The sequence below is a fragment of the Elgaria multicarinata genome, chromosome 18 (assembly GCF_023053635.1).
Source record: "Elgaria multicarinata webbii isolate HBS135686 ecotype San Diego chromosome 18, rElgMul1.1.pri, whole genome shotgun sequence".
Taxonomy (NCBI): domain Eukaryota; kingdom Metazoa; phylum Chordata; class Lepidosauria; order Squamata; family Anguidae; genus Elgaria; species Elgaria multicarinata.
Window position 1 is genome coordinate 16,202,019 of NC_086188.1, and position 15,802 is coordinate 16,217,820.

Genomic DNA, 15,802 nt, shown 5'->3' on the forward strand with positions numbered 1-15,802 from the left:
CTGACGTCAATGGCAGCAGGTAAGCAGGGAGAGTGGGAAAAGGGAGGCTTTTCTGCACAGGCCGAATCACCTTGGAGGGCCCAAATCTCGCTTCGGCTTCAGCACTGAGGCAAGGCGGGCAACCCCTGAAGCACACCGAGATGAATGGGGGTGTTTCGGGGGCTCCAAAATGGCCTCCAAGGTGAATTTGGTGGGGGTCGTCCATGCACAGCCCTACTTTTTATGTTCTTATGTCAGAGTGTTCCAAAACTTGGGTGCCACCACTAAGAAGGCTTGTTTATGGACCGCTACCTGGTGACTTTGCATTGGGCATGAAACAACCCAATGCAAACCGCGGTGCTGTTTTTTAGGGGTGGGTGGGTCTTCTTATGTCCTTATGATGGTCTGCAGGATATTGACCAGAACAGAGCTCTGATGTGTTCCCCTCCCCACACCCCTCCCACGCCCTTGCTGCAGGAATTGACAGCTGGATCAACCTGAGCCGTGTTGACCCCAAGGAAGAGGTGCAAGGGGAGCTCTCGCTAGAGCTGCGAGTGGTGGAGGAAGCCAATAGACGGGTGCTCTGCTGCCATGTCATCGAAGCCAGGTAGAAGCAGACACTGTTTGCTTATTTATTTATTTATTTATTTATTTATTTATTTATTACACTCCTATACCGGCCCATAACCAAAGCTCTCTGGGCAGCTCACAGAAATTAGGGTGACCGGATGCACCGGGAAACCCCGGAGACCTCCGGAGAAATGGAAGTCACCGGGGCAACCGGCACTGGCCCCCAATTCACCAGGGAAAAGGGCTGGACGATCCATTCCCTGACTTCCAGGAACGGGTCCTCCAGACCTCCCCCAGCGCCGATCTAGCGCAACAGAAGGCTAGATCGGTGCTGGGGGTGGGGACTGGAAGACATGTCCGGGGACTTCCGGGACAGTGTCTCCCAGCCCCTGCCTCCCCCCAGGGATGATCTATCCCTTCTGCTGCACTGACGCGATTGCATCAGCACAGCAGAAGGCTGCCATCAGCCCTGGGGGGAGGAGCTCTCAGTTCCTTTGAAAGAGAGCTCTGTCAGTAAACCTAATGTTTAAATGAACCCAAACTAAGCTTAGGGATACTCCATACCATACCTCTCCATGATCAGGAGACTCTCCCGTTCAAGATGAACAACAATGATCTCCTATCAAAGCAGCCATTTTCCCGCAACTCACATTAATTCAAGTCATTTGAACAAAGCCCCGGGGAGTGCAATTTTGCATTAAAACGGGGCACATGTTCCACGCGTGCCTTGCTTTAAAGATGAAAATGCAGCTGGGTTTTTTTGACAACAAAATTTGCTGGGGAGGCGGTAGCAAGTTGGGAATGGCAGCTGTGTATGTGCAAAAAATGATGACTACCCCTGATCTGAATACCATGAGCAAAACGGGCAGAAGACGCAGCAACAGCAGTATCTCTTATAACTAGGGATGTCTAAGAAATCTGCAACAGAGTCAAATGAGTTCAGATTTCTATGAGCTTGACCTGTGCATTCCACCGGCTTTTTCCAAGTCACACAGGTTCCACGGACTTGTGGACCGGGTTTTTGTGGGGTGCATTAATGCGTAGGTACGCATCTGCGCTAATGCGAAGTAGTGCAACTAGAACAAAATTCTATTTGCACAAATGTCCATGAGCGGACAACGGGCTGAAAGATGTCATCTTTCCAGAAAGCACAGGCAGAACAGTTCTAACAAAACCCGTACATCCCTACTTCAAACGTCTGGTTACGCCCAGAGGGCGAATAAATTTTACTGTTGGCTTACAAAAAAATCCACATAACTATGTATCCCACCACTGAAGAAGGAGAGCTGTCAGCCCTAAGAACATCAGAAGAGCCCTGCTGGATCAGGCCAATGGTCCATCTAGTCCAGCATTCTGTTGACACAGTGACAGACCAGTTGCCCACAATAAACCCACAAGCAGGACACGAGTGATACTGGGGGTAGCATATGGCCATCAGGACTAGTAGCCATTGATAGCCTTCTGCTCCAAGAATTTATCCAACCCCCCTTTTAAGGCTATCCAAATTGGTGGCCATAGCTACATCTTCATAGAATCATAGAACAGCAGAGTTGGAAGGGGCCTTCAAGGCCATCGAGTCCAACCCCCTGCTCAATGCAGGAATCCACCCTAAAGCATCCCTGACAGATGGTAGCCCAGCTGCCTCTTGAAGGCCTCTAGTGTGGGGGAGCCCACAACCTCCCTAGGTTACTAATTCCATTGTCGTACTGCTCTAACAGTCAGGAAGTTTTTCCTGATGTCCAGCTGGAATCTGGCTTCCTGTCACTTGAGCCGTATATTCCGTGTCCTGCACTCTGGGATGATGGAGAAGAGATCCTGGCCCTCCTCTGTGTGACAACCTTTTAAGTATTTGAAGAGTGCTATCATGTCTCCCTCAATCTTGTGGTAGTGAGTGTCAAAGTTTAACTGTACAGTGTGTGAAGAAGTCCTTCCTTTGATTTGTCCTGAATCTCTCTTTAACCTGAACAGAAATATAATCAGCAATAGAAAGTTTCTTCCCACCTCGTAATCGCTGCGTTTTGACAGACATTTTTATTATCCCAGTTGAGGTCACAAAGCTTGGAGTGGTACATTCAGGGCCGGCGCTTCCATAGAGGCCAGTTAGGCGGCTGCCTAGAGCGCCAAGGTTAGGGGGCGCTGAACGGTGCGCCCGGAAGTCACCCTCCCACTCCCAGAGCCGCTCTGGCCAAGTGAGGGCAGCTTCCGGGCGCGCCATTCTAAAGCCTTCCGCCCGCCCCCCCCCCCCAGCGTCCCTGGCTTGGCTTCACCTGGGCACCGGCCCAGCAGATGAAGCCAACCCGGGACACTGGGGGGTGGGGGTGGGGGAGGGTGGCTCCACGTTCTGACTTCCGGAGAGCGCCGGACGTCAGGACGTGGAGCCGTCTGACCGCCCTCCCCCAGTTTCCCGGCTGGGTGCTCCCAGCCAAAGCCAAGCCGGAATGCTGGGGAGGGGGGCGGCGAACGGACAGAAGAGGAGCTGCCCACCCACCCACCCCACTGCAGCGTCCTGCCAAGCCAGGAGGACTTTGGGCGAGGGACGGGTAACCTGTCTCCGCCTACCTGGGGTGGGGGGGAATATGGTGGGGTGTGGGTGGGTGTGAAAGCAGCTCACCTTGCCTTGGGCACAAAAAAGCCTAGCACTGGCCCTGGGTACATTCAAACCCAAGTTTGAAATTCAACAGAATGGCCAGGCTGGATCAGACCAAGGCCCCATCTAGTCCAGCATTCTGTTCACACAGTGGCCAACCAGCCATTGGCCAGGGATGAACAAGCAGGACATGATGCAACAGCACCCTCCCACCCATGTTCCCCAGCAACTGGTGCACACAGGCTTACTGTCTCAGATATTGGAGGTGGCACAGAGCCATCACTACTAGTAGCCCTAGACAGCCTTCTCCTCCAGGAATTTATCCAACCCCCTTTTAAAACCACCCAAATTGGTGGCCATCACTACATCTTGTGTTAGCAAATTCCATAATTTAACTACGCTTTCAGAGAATCAAATGCAAGAAGGTCACAAAATGGCCATAAACGACGGTGGAGCATTTTCTTTGCTGTTGTGTGCAAATTTGTCTTCTTTTTAAAGCTTTGTGAGCCCTTAGGATCCCGAGTGGGTCCCTCCCTCCCACCCACCCCGCCAGAGAGAGTAGACGGTGCTGTAATAAAAAGGTGTTGCGCCTGTGAAATTCGAGTGTGAATTCTCCTGCGATCTTCCCCTCACCCTCGCCTGTCCCTTAGAAAGTGAGATAATTAACAGATCATGAATTATATATATAAAAAAACCCAACACAGAAGTGTGAAGAGATTTGGCAGTGGGTGAGATGGGGGAAAGAACTCAAAAGTTATCTTGAACGTCTGTGGTCTTGGCTGAAGTTTCAATGCAGACTTTATTTTCCGTGACAAAACATACACAGCTCACAGACGTATAGGCAAGATCAACAGGTGTGTGGGGCAGAGTGATGGTAGGTGTCATCCTCAGGTCTTAATTATTGAGCCAAAAGCAGAAGGCATTTCCCAGTATCTCCAGTTAAAGGTTTCAGTAGGGATTTAAAACAACAGAAATGGAAAGACTCAAAGGCCGGGGGAAATAAGGTTTTCACCAGTCGCTGAAAAGAGCACAATGTAGGTGCCAAGTCAGTCTCCCTCGGAAGCTCAATCTACAACTGAGAATGCTACAAGAAAATATCCCCTTTCTTAGAATCCACTCACCTCACCTCCTTTGACAGGAGCTCCCAGAGAAGAACCATTAAAGATCTTAGGGTCTGTGCAGCTATATATAGACTCCCTCAATTAACCTCCTGTGCCTCTCAACCCGGACGACATATCTAGAAGGATACCGTGGTTGATGGCAAGGCAAAAGTTCATCCTGGTGGGGCGACCAAGGCAGTTTCTGTTCCAAAGCCAGGCCTGAAGCCCGATTGAAATGGGTCTAGATCTAAGTAGAAGGGGAAAAAACCGCACACACCAAGAAATAAAAAGGACAACAGCACGCATTGGGCGATCCTTGACATATTTCAGAAAGCATTCTTTATTAAAGCACGTTGGTCTGTAAAAATCAAAAACGTGAGAAAAATCAGTGCACTCAGAAAAGCAATATGCAATACAATAAATTGCATTTGAACACACGTTGGGTTAGATACTGAGTTAGCCATTGAAATCAATGGGAATTAACTTAGTAAAGCTAACTTCTTCATCTTCCTCCTCATCACTTATAAAGCACCTAAAATTTTCTAAGTGCTGTACAGACACTGCCATATAAAACACTCCCTGTCCACAGGTTCACAGTCTAATAGACCCGATACAAAAGGGGAGAAGACAGGGGAGGGAAGAGGAAAACAGCAGCTCCTTCTCTGGATGGTGGATGGGATGAAGTCAGGCTCAGATCAAAATGGTGTTTTTACTGGGCAAAGCAAGCCACCCCTTTGCTGGCTGATATATCGGTCCAGGTTGGTCTCCCCCCTTGCTATGATGTTATTCCTGGGAGACAGGTTGCAGCTTCCCCATCATCCTTGATCAGTTGGCAATGAACGTAAGCCCCATTGATTTCGGTGGGACTACTCAAAATACCACTATAAAGCAGTCGTGTAGATCCTGCCAGAGGCCCTGTACTGAATATTTTTTTGAAGACCATTTATTATATTGGGTGTTTCCTTTTCAGAGGCTGCATCAGGATGATCAAATCCTAAGTTAATTAATTAGACAGGATATGCACGAACTTCACACGCTCACACGTGCCCCTTTGGCTTTTACTTTGCTCCATGAAAGCTGCAAAACAAGTCAGGATGCCTCATGTAAACATCGCTTTTCATGAGGCGGCTTCCAAACAAGCCAGGATATGAAGCCATGGCTTCCGAATCTGGGCTTGTTTGGAAGCCATGAACAACAGTTCCACGTTTGCACATAACAAGAAGCTTTAGTTAACGGCGGCTTTCCGGTGTGTTTTGCTGGTTGCACAAAGAGAAGAGCAAAGGGGCTGGATGCAGGGACATGAATCTCATGCATACCCTGGCTTAAACCAGGATTCGATTGTGCAAACTGGGTTTTATTTTTCCATTATTATTATTATTATTATTATTATTATTATTAACCAGCAAACTGCCCTTGATTTTTTTAAAAAAAAAGTTTGGAGGGAAAACTCAACGTGCAACTGGGTTTGTTGATCTTGTTTTTTCTTTCTCTTTTTACCTTTTCTGCTCTTTGGGGAATCCAGTACCCTTGAAAAACATTTAAGTACATAGTTAAATTATGGAACTCACTACCACAAGATGTAGTGACGGCCACCCATTTGGGTGGCTTTCAAAGGGGGTTGGATAAATTCCTGGATAAGAAGGCTATCAGTGGCTACTAGCCCTGATGGTTCTGTGCTATCTCCAGTATTCGAGGCAGTAAGTCTGTGTGCACCAGTTGCTGAGGAACATGGGTGGGAGGGTGCTGTTGCACCATGTCCTGCTTGTTCATCCCTGGCCGATGGCTGGTCGGCCACTGTGTGAACAGAGTGCTGGATTAGATGGACCCTTGGCCTGATCTAGCATCAGGGCTCTTCTTGTGTTCTTATGTTCTTAAGTAGGCGTGTGAGGCAGCTTTTTGCACCACACGGCCGAATTTCTGTCGGCACTGAGTTGACACAGCAGCAACGCTGCCGCGCCTCTTTTGCGAGGTGGCGGTGTTTGCATTTCAAATGCCACAAGCCTGGGATTTAAGCCATGCGCTTTGAGTTCAGTAAGCATGCCTTCGAAAGAGGAGGAGGAGGAGAAGAAGAAGGCACACTTTCGAAATGAAGTGCTAGGTACCACCTTGGTCGAAGTCTCTTTTTCTCACTACTCTGCTTCGCAGGTGCGATGGTGGAGGATACAGTGTGTGCGTGCGTGTGTGTGTGCGTGGGCGAGGGTAGAGGGCTGGGAAAAGGAACTGTGGCCAGGCAGCTCATCATCAGCGTGAAGTAAGCATCCTGCTTTCCCTAGAAACCGAAATTGGGCACCTAGGCAACCGAGCGGCCAATAGGAAAGTGGATAACTGTGGTGGGGGGGAAGGAGACCAGTGAAGCGGGTGCGGTCAAGGATGTGCTGGCATAAGGTTTAGTGGTGGTGTGGGTGGGCCACTGTAAGCTTTAAAAATCCCCCTGCCCCGGGGGTGGGTGGGTTTATATTTGTTTTGGTCCACAAGCTCTCAAAACGCTGTGAAGGAAATGCTTAATTGCAAAAAGAGATAGCTAGTTTCAGGCCTGGCAGGACACCCTGCTCTTTCATTGCGGCTGTGTGGGGCACAGGTTACAGTTGATTCACTAATAGGGTGACCCTATAGGGTGAAATTATGGAACTCACTACCACAAGATGTAGTGACGGCCACTAATGAAAAGGAGGACCAGGCTCCTGTACCTTTAACAGTGGTATAGAAATGGGAATTTCAGCAGGTGTCATTGGTATGCTTGCAGCACTTGGTGAAATTCCCTCTTCTTCACAACAGTTAAAGCTGCAGGAGCCTTGGCCCCTTGACCAGATCCAAAAGAGGGCAGGGCTTCTGCAGCGTTAACTCTTGTGACAAAGAGGGAATTTCACCAGGTGCTGCGTGCAGACAAAGGACACCTGCTGAAATTTAATTTTCTATGCAACGGTTAAAGGTACAGGAGCCGTGTCTTCCTTTTCATATGGTCACTTTAATCAGTGATGAGGAGGAAAGGCACTCTGAACATGCTCAGGGGACCTTTGTTCCGATTATTATTTTCACAACATTGTTGATGACCAGACAGATGCTGGCCCCCGTTTTCTGTTTTTATTATTGCTTTTATATAAAGTATTTTTAGCTCGCTCCTCTACTGAAATGGTTCCCGGCACAGCGTACAAACAAACGGTTCAACAAGGCTGCTCCTGCTTGCAGGCTTACAATTTAAAAAGATACGAGAGACGAGGAAAAAGGAATGGGGAGGGAAGAGGAAGAAATGAAGCGGTGTTTTAGACGGGCTGGTCGAATGGGCCCGATCCCCCTCTCCCCTCCATCTGTCTAAACCTGCTAATTTTTGCTTATTTGCCTTGTATTTGATGATGACCTACACTGTTAGCCTCTCTAAGTACATCTGTATGGAGAACAGGTTAGAAAGATAGTGCGGTGTAGTGGTTAGAGTGTGTTGGACTGGGACCCGGGAGATCTGGGTTCTTGTCCCCACTCAGCCATGAAGCTTGCTGGATGATTTTGTGGGTTGGACTTGATGGCCTTATAGGTCCCTTCCAACTCTACTATTCTATGATTCTATGACCTCTCACTGACCATCAAACAAACCGGGGTGGGGGGGAGAGATCCGGGTGGAGCAAGTTGAAGGGAGTGGGGGCTTCTGGGGAACCTGGAGGGCAGGATTGGGACCCCCAAGTGGGCTCTATTGGGAGCCCAGCTTGAAGCCCCCCACTCCTTGTTTATATGGTGGATGGAGAGACTGGAGCGCACATCCCTTATGGAAGTTGAGTGTCCGTCCCCCACAGAGGCGGAAACTAGCCCGCTTCTAGGAATGGCATTCCTTTGTCAAATGTCACAACAAGCCATGCATCCCCCCCCCCACCCAAAAAAATGTATCCTAGCTTCCCTTTTCTTCCTCTTAGAGACCTCGCTCCGCGTGATCTCTCCGGCACCTCGGATCCCTTTGCCCGCGTCCACTGGAATGGACAGACCCTGGAAACAGCGGTGAGTATGACGCGTGCTGAGTTTCAGTGCTGAGCCTCCAAGGGGGAGCCCAGAAGTCGAGACCAAGCCAAGAGACCAAGCCAGGACTGAGTCATTGTTGTCCGGGCAAAGTCGCAGCCGGAAAAGGAAACCTTTGTAGCGCGGGTGCAGTGCTTCTTTTGGTCCGAGGACCAGATCCCATCTTCTCTGGAGGTCTTGGGGAGCGCATTCCAGTGAACGTGGGGAGCAAAGGCTTAAGGAATAGGAGAAGAATCCCACCGAATTTGAATTTAAGGGCTCAGTCCTATCAATTGCACCCTCGGTGGTTGGAAGCCCCTGAACGTGGAGACATCTGATCATCAGTGCTTCGGAGGGGGAAGAAAGGAGACTGGAGGAGGCTCAGGATATCTTGGATCCTGGCCTCTCTGTTAAGTATATGAAAGAAATACTTGCTTAGTCATTAAAATTGTGTGTGTATGGCTATCTCAGGGTTAAACAGAGAAAGTCTATCTGTGGGCAATTACCTTGAGATAGAGGCTGTTCTGGGAACCTTGCCAAGATTCTAAGTTAGCCTCATCACAGCTGTATGTAATGTAGATAAGAATTGTGTAGATCTGTATATAGTTTCTCACTTGTGTAAAATGGAACTGATCGCTGCTCTCTGATCACTGCTGACTGATCACTGCTCTCTGATCACTGCTGACTGATCACTGCTCTATGATCACTGCTCTATGATCACTGCTCTCTGTGTATGCCTCAGTGTGCTGATCTGAACTGATCTGAATTGGACTGCACAGAAGCCTGAAGGAAATAAACCAGCTCTGCTGTGTAAGACCTGCGTGATGTGTGTTTGTTTCTGAGCACAAAACAGAGTTCCAGAAAGAGAAAAGTTCTGGCACAATAACCCAACAAAGGTTATGGGCCCAGTCCAGTCCAGGCAGCCTACGCCAGCCTAGACAAGCCTACGCCAGCTTAACCCAGGCAGAAGAACCAGAACTTGGTGGGAACGGTGCAGTATCAGTATCAGAACCAGGAGTCTGCTAAAACAGAAAACTGTTGATGAAGGAAGACATCAAGCTAAAGCCAGTGCTGCAAAGTGAGGAAAAATCTCAGTCGGCTGACTCTGAGGAGGACTCTGAGCAGGAGGACGGTGAGATACCAATTCCTAAAGCAGAGGAAATGGCGGGAGCTAATATGTCTGGTTTGCATCAATTGTTGGAAAAGCTGAATGACTCTAACTATGCATTATGGTCTTACAAAATGCAAATGTATCTGATTCAGGCTGAACTGTGGTATGTAGTCACAGAGGATCCACCAGATAGAGCAGATCCACAGAATGCTAAATGGTTTAAGGACGATGCAAAAGCAATGGCAGTTATTGCATTAGCTGTGGAAGACTCTCAAATTTCCTTCATTCAGTTTTTGAATACATCAAAAGAGTGCTGGAATGCGCTACAAGCTGTATATCAAAGAGAAACAGCGGGCAGTAAAATAATTCTAACCCGGAAACTGTATGGAATGAAGCTGAAACCAGGGGAGTCTATGTCAAACCATTTGAAAAGCATGAGAGAAATCTTCAATCAACTCAGGGCACGAGGGATGGAGTTTACAACTATACACCAAGTCTATGTGATTTTGTCAAGTCTTGATTCATCGTACGACGCGGTTGTCACCATGATGGAAAGTCAAGAGGAGAAAAATTTAACCCTCGAGTATGTAGCTGGAAAACTACTGGAAACCTATGAAAGAAGACAAGCTTCAAAACAACAGAGCCTTAAACTTCCTGTGGCTGAATTTCAACAAAGCCATAAATCTTCTGACGTGGTGGCTGCATTAAAGGCAAGGAAATGCTTTAACTGTGGTTCCACAGGACACTTAAGGCGGGATTGCAACAACAAGAAGAAAAAGCAGTCAACAGCAAAGTGGAGAGAAGAAAACAACATGAATGAAGCTGAATCAACAAAGAAGTGTCTTCTAGCAAGAGTCAAAGAAACAATGAATCCTTGGTTTTTGGACTCTGGGGCTTCAATAAGTATGGCAAAAGACAAACTTTCATTTGTAACCTTGGAAACTTCTACTTCAAAGCAAAAGTGTGTTACCCTTGCAAATGGAACAAAAATCCAGATTTGTGGTGTGGGTAATGTATATTTTGATTGTCTGGGAGTTGAACTACAAAGTGTTTTATATGTACCAGAATTAGAAACAAACCTTCTAAGTGTGTTTCAGTTAACAGAAATGGGGTATGAGGTTTGTTTTACTGAAGAAAATTGTACTATAAAACAGGGAAACAAGGTGTGTGTGCAGGGAATAATGAAAGAATCTTTGTATGTGATTAATACTTGTACAGAAAATGAAGTTGTAGCCAGCAAAGTCACAATAAAAACAATAGCCAATTGCAAACCACACCAAGAGTGTATCCATTTAACTCATAAAAGATTTGGTCATGCTAACTATAAAACAATTTCTAAGATTCCAGAATTGTGTGAAGGGGTGAAAATCAAACCATGTTCTAACTATGTAGAATGTAATGTATGCAGTGAAACCAAGTGTCATAAGTCAAACATTCCAAAACATAGTGAGAGAACAACAAAAAGAATTTTTGAATTAATTCATGCAGATCTTGCAGGTCCTTTTGAGAGAAGTCAAGGAGGAAACAGATTTTTCTTGTCTATTGTTGATGATTACAGTAGATTTGGATTTGTGTATGTGTTAAAACAGAAGAGTGAAACTTTTGGAAAGTTTAAAGCCTTTGTTAAGTGGAGTAAAAATAGATTTAAAGAACCTATAGCTAATCTAAGAACGGACCGGGGAGGTGAATTTCTTAGCAACCAATTTAAAAAATTCCTCAGTGATGAGGGTATACAACATAACCTTACTGCTCCATATTCACCATTTCAAAATGGAGTTGCAGAAAGGAAAAACAGAACCTTGCAGAACATGTTAAGAGCTCTATTGAAAGAGTCAGGATTGTCTAACCTGTTCTGGGCAGAAGCTTTGTCCACCTCAAATTATTTGTTAAACAGGCTTTACCACTCTGTACATGAAAAAACCCCATATGAAATGTTTTACAAAAGAAAACCTAGAGTGTCACATATAAGAGTTTTTGGAAGTAAATGTTTTGCTCATATTCAGAAAGAAAACAGACAAGGAAAACTAGCTCAAAGAGGTTTGGAATGTAAACTGTTGGGATATGATACACAAACAAAAGGCTATCGTTTGTGGTCTCCATATCACAAAAGTGTAATTGTGAGCAGAGATGTAGTTTTTCATGAACAAATGCAGGAAACAAAACAGTATGTAAGTTTGCCAGTGGAACAGAAAGCTGCAGAAACAGAAGAAGTTCCTGAACAATCTCAGCAAGAGAGGGAGGGGGAAGAAACTGTAAAGGAGGAAACTGTACCTGTAACTATGCCAAAGCGACCAGAAAGGGAACGCAAAGCTCCAATTCGTTATTCAGATGAATACCAAAGCAAACAGGTTTCTCATAGAGCTTTACTAATAGCCTATGAACCTCATCACAGCTGTATGTAATGTAGATAAGAATTGTGTAGATCTGTATATAGTTTCTCACTTGTGTAAAATGGAACTGATCGCTGCTCTCTGATCACTGCTGACTGATCACTGCTCTCTGATCACTGCTGACTGATCACTGCTCTATGATCACTGCTCTATGATCACTGCTCTCTGTGTATGCCTCAGTGTGCTGATCTGAACTGATCTGAATTGGACTGCACAGAAGCCTGAAGGAAATAAACCAGCTCTGCTGTGTAAGACCTGCGTGATGTGTGTTTGTTTCTGAGCACAAAACAGAGTTCCAGAAAGAGAAAAGTTCTGGCACAATAACCCAACACTCTCTAGGCTCCTGCCCGGCCCATGAAAACAGCCCCTTTTCCCCACCTCTGAGGTCACTTTTCCAGCTGCAAGGGGGCGGAGAGGACGAACGGATCACCAACTACCCCCGTCGAAGGTCTGTCTCCAACCTCAGAAGGGGGAATCCAAATACTCCCACGGTCCCTAGGGGCTATAGGATTGCTCTCTAAAGCTCTCACTTCCTTAGGAAAGCTGCACAAAACTACACAAACGTAAGTACATAAGAACATCAGAAGAGCCCTGCTGGATCAGACCGAGGGTCCATCTAGTCCAGCACTCTGTTCACATAGCGGCCAACCAGCTGTCAGCTAGGGATCAACGAAGCAGGACATGGTGCAACAGCACCCTCCCACCCATGTTCCCCAGCAACACAGGCTTACTGCCTCGGATACTGGAGGTAGCACAGAGCCATCAGGGCTAGTAGCCATGGATAGCCTTCTCCTCCAGGGAGTTATCCAACCCCCTTTCTAAGCCATCCAAATTAGTGGCCATCACTATATCCTGTGGTAGTGAGTTCCATAGTTTAACTCTGTGCTGAGTGAAGAAGCAGGGAAACCAATGATTCTCTAGGTCAGTTTCTTTCTTCCTTTCCCCCTTCTCTGCTCCATTAACCTGGCACCCCCTTAATTTTCCACGGGCCTCCAGTTTCCTCCCCTAATCCATATTCCGTGCCCGGATACCTGCACCTTTCCCCAAAGTACAACGCTGGAGGACGTGTCTATGCTCCCGTGTGGCGGTGGGATGCAGGAGGCAACCAAGGTGGCAGTCAGTGGGCTGCTCAGCTGCTGACACTTTCTTGTGTGTCTCTACAGATTATCAAGAAGACTCGTTTTCCACACTGGGACGAAGTGCTCGAGTTTCTCCTGGAGGACGGGGCTGCCGGGGAGACCTCCCTCGTTGTGGAAGTGTGGGACTGGGACATGGTGGGCAAGAATGACTTCCTGGGTCGGGTGAGTGGTAGGCTAGAGGGTGGGGTGGGACATGCACTTGGCTTGGAGGAGACCAATCCAAACTGGGGGACCGTGCAGGTTCCAGGGGCTGCCCTCCAGGTACGTTGGGCGGCAACGTCTGTAATTCCAAGCCAGGTGCCCCACAGAAGTTTTTGGGATACAGTCTCATAACTCGCAGCCTGCTGCTCTCCAGATGTGTTGGGCTGCAATCACCCTGGCCTGTTGCTCTCCAGATGTGTTGGGCTGCAATCACCCTTGCCTGTTGCTCTCCAGATGTGTTGGGCTGCAATCACCTCAGCCTGTTGCTCTCCAGATGTGTTGGGCTGCAATCACCCCAGCCTGTTGCTCTCCAGATGTGTTGGGCTGCAATCACCCCGGCCTGTTGCTCTCCAGATGTGTTGGGCTGCAATCACCCTGGCCTGTTGCTCTCCAGATGTGTTGGGCTGCAATCACCCCGGCCTGTTGCTCTCCAGATGTGTTGGGCTGCAATCATCCCTGGCCTGTTGCTCTCCAGATGTGTTGGGCTTGAAGTCCCATAACTCCCAGCCTAGTGCTCTCCAGATGTGTTGGGTGCAACTCCTGTAATTCACAACTTTTCTGCAGTCTCTTCCCCCACCCCCGCACCATTCCAAAAGGTTGAACCGCTTCTTCTACGGCTTAGTTACTGACAGTAAGATCTTTAAGCTACAGTATGCTGGCATTTGGGGTAGGGGGTTGTCCCCGCCTCTTTTTCCTTCGGCCCAGCCCATCATTGGAATGTGGTCCCTGAGAACTTCTCCCAAATGGAATTTGGACCTTGGCCTGAAAGCGGTTCGACATCCCTGCTGTAGCCTCTGCCTTGGAGTCACCATCAAGGGTGACTCCAAGGACCATTGATGCTCAGGTCTTCTCCTTCTTGTCCACCTCCTTCCTTGATAGCCCCTCCCTCTGCACTGACCTGCCTCCTTCTCTGCTCCGTGCAGGTGGAGTTCTCTTCGGATGACCTGCAGAAGGCCCCTCCCAAGGACTGGTTTCGCTTGCTGCCCTTCCCCAGCGCAGAGGAGGATGCTGGGTAAGCGTGCCACCTCTTCTCAAGCATTTGGAGTCGCAGCGTGTCGGAGCCCAACGGGGTCAGGCCTCCCAGGCGGTCAGGTTTTGGGATGGTGATTGTGAGTCCAAGGAGCCCGAGGCAAGTAGTATGCTCAAAGGTGGGCTTAGGGCAAATTGTGGTCAGGGGGACCCAGAAGCATCCACCGTAGTTCAAGACAAGCAAGAGGTCCGGGTTCCAGAAACAACAATTGAGGATCTAGAGGCAAGTAGCTTCAGAGCTGGCCCAAGGCATGGTGCTGCCTGAAGGAAAGGATGCAACGGTGCCTCTCCCCACTCCATGTAGAGTAGGGTGGCCACATGGAAAGGAGGACAACAGGGCTCCTGTATCTTTAACAGTTGCATAGAAAAGGGGATTTCAGCAGGTGTCATTTGTATATATGAAGAACCTGGTGAAATTTTCTCTTCATCACAACAGTTAAAGCTGCGGGAGCCCTGCCCTCTTTCACGTCGGGTCATGCTAGGCAGGGCTCTCGCAGCTTTAACTGTTGTGATGAAGAGGGAATTTCACCAGGTGTTGCATGTATTTCTGGGCTTCTCATAGGCTTCTGGTTAGTCCTTGTAAGAAACACAACACTGGACTAGATGGACCTTGGGCCTGATCCACCAGGGCTCTTTTCCTGTTCTTAGGCCAAGAGCTGTACCATCGTTTTTAAAACTCTACCTGTTCCTGCAATCCTTCTCAGCTTCTTTGCACAGCGTAAGTCCGGCAGGTCAAAACCGTACACCCTTGTGTGTTGGGACCACGGGTGTGCCACTGTGCTCTGCTTGCAGGGGGAAGCTGGGAACCCTGAGGTTGCGGGTCCGACTCGCCGAGGATAGGATCCTGCCTTCCAGGTACTACCAGCCACTCATAGACCTGCTGGTGGAGTCCATCTTGTGCCCGCCAGAGGTGGGTACTTGGGCCCGAAGCGACGCAAACAAGCTGGAGAAACTGGGTTGGATTTTTAGCCTGCTTTGTGAGATGGGAGCAGGGTTGAAAGAGGCGGGATCTGAACGCGGTGGAATGAATGGGTACAGCAGGGGAGGCATTTCCGATGGAGGAAAAGCAGGGCGTTTGGTCCCGATCGGGTGGTGAGCCAAAGCTGAAGGCAGCTAAAGGGTGGAGCAGGCCCGCCAGGAACGTTTCTGAAATAGAATCGGCCTGAAGGCAGCGGAGCAGTGTATCTGCTCTGGGTTCCAGTCAGAACACTAAAAGAGCTATCTAAGGTACTTAGTATCATAGAATCACAGAATAGGGGCCTATATGTAGGAATCCATCCTAAAGCATGCCTGACAGATGGTTGTCCAGCTGCCTCCTGAATGCCTCTAGTGTGGGAGAGCCCAACCTCCCTAGGTAACTGATTCCGTTGTCGTACTGCTCTAACAGTCAGGATGTTTTTCCTGATGTCTAGCCGGAATCTGGCTTCCTGTCACTTGAGCCCCTTATTCCGTGTCCTGCACTCTGGGAGGATCGAGAAGAGATCCTGGCCCTCCTCTGTGTGACAACCTTTTAAGTATTTGAAGTGTGCTCTCATGTCTCCCCTCAATCTCCTCTTCTCCAGGCTAAACAGGCCCAGTTCTTTCAGTCTCTCTTCATAGGGCTTTGTTTCCAGACCCCTGATCATCCTGGTTGCCCTCCATACTTCACACCATGGATAACTCCTTTAGAGTTCTGACTGGTTCTGACTAAAACCCGGAGTGGACATACTGCCCAACTG

At 48.3% G+C, this 15,802-nt stretch overlaps 1 protein-coding gene across 1 annotated transcript in view; it reads left to right on the forward strand.

The window, feature by feature from the left end:
• The window catches only part of RASAL1 (RAS protein activator like 1), a 78,447-nt gene that overhangs the window by 31,045 nt on the left and 31,600 nt on the right, over nt 1-15,802 (forward strand). Inside the window, exons 5-9 of the mRNA XM_063144351.1 lie at nt 457-586; nt 8,136-8,217; nt 12,879-13,016; nt 13,979-14,067; nt 14,877-14,994. Of these exons, the coding sequence (XP_063000421.1) occupies nt 457-586; nt 8,136-8,217; nt 12,879-13,016; nt 13,979-14,067; nt 14,877-14,994 (557 nt within the window). The remainder of the gene's footprint in view (nt 1-456; nt 587-8,135; nt 8,218-12,878; nt 13,017-13,978; nt 14,068-14,876; nt 14,995-15,802) is intronic.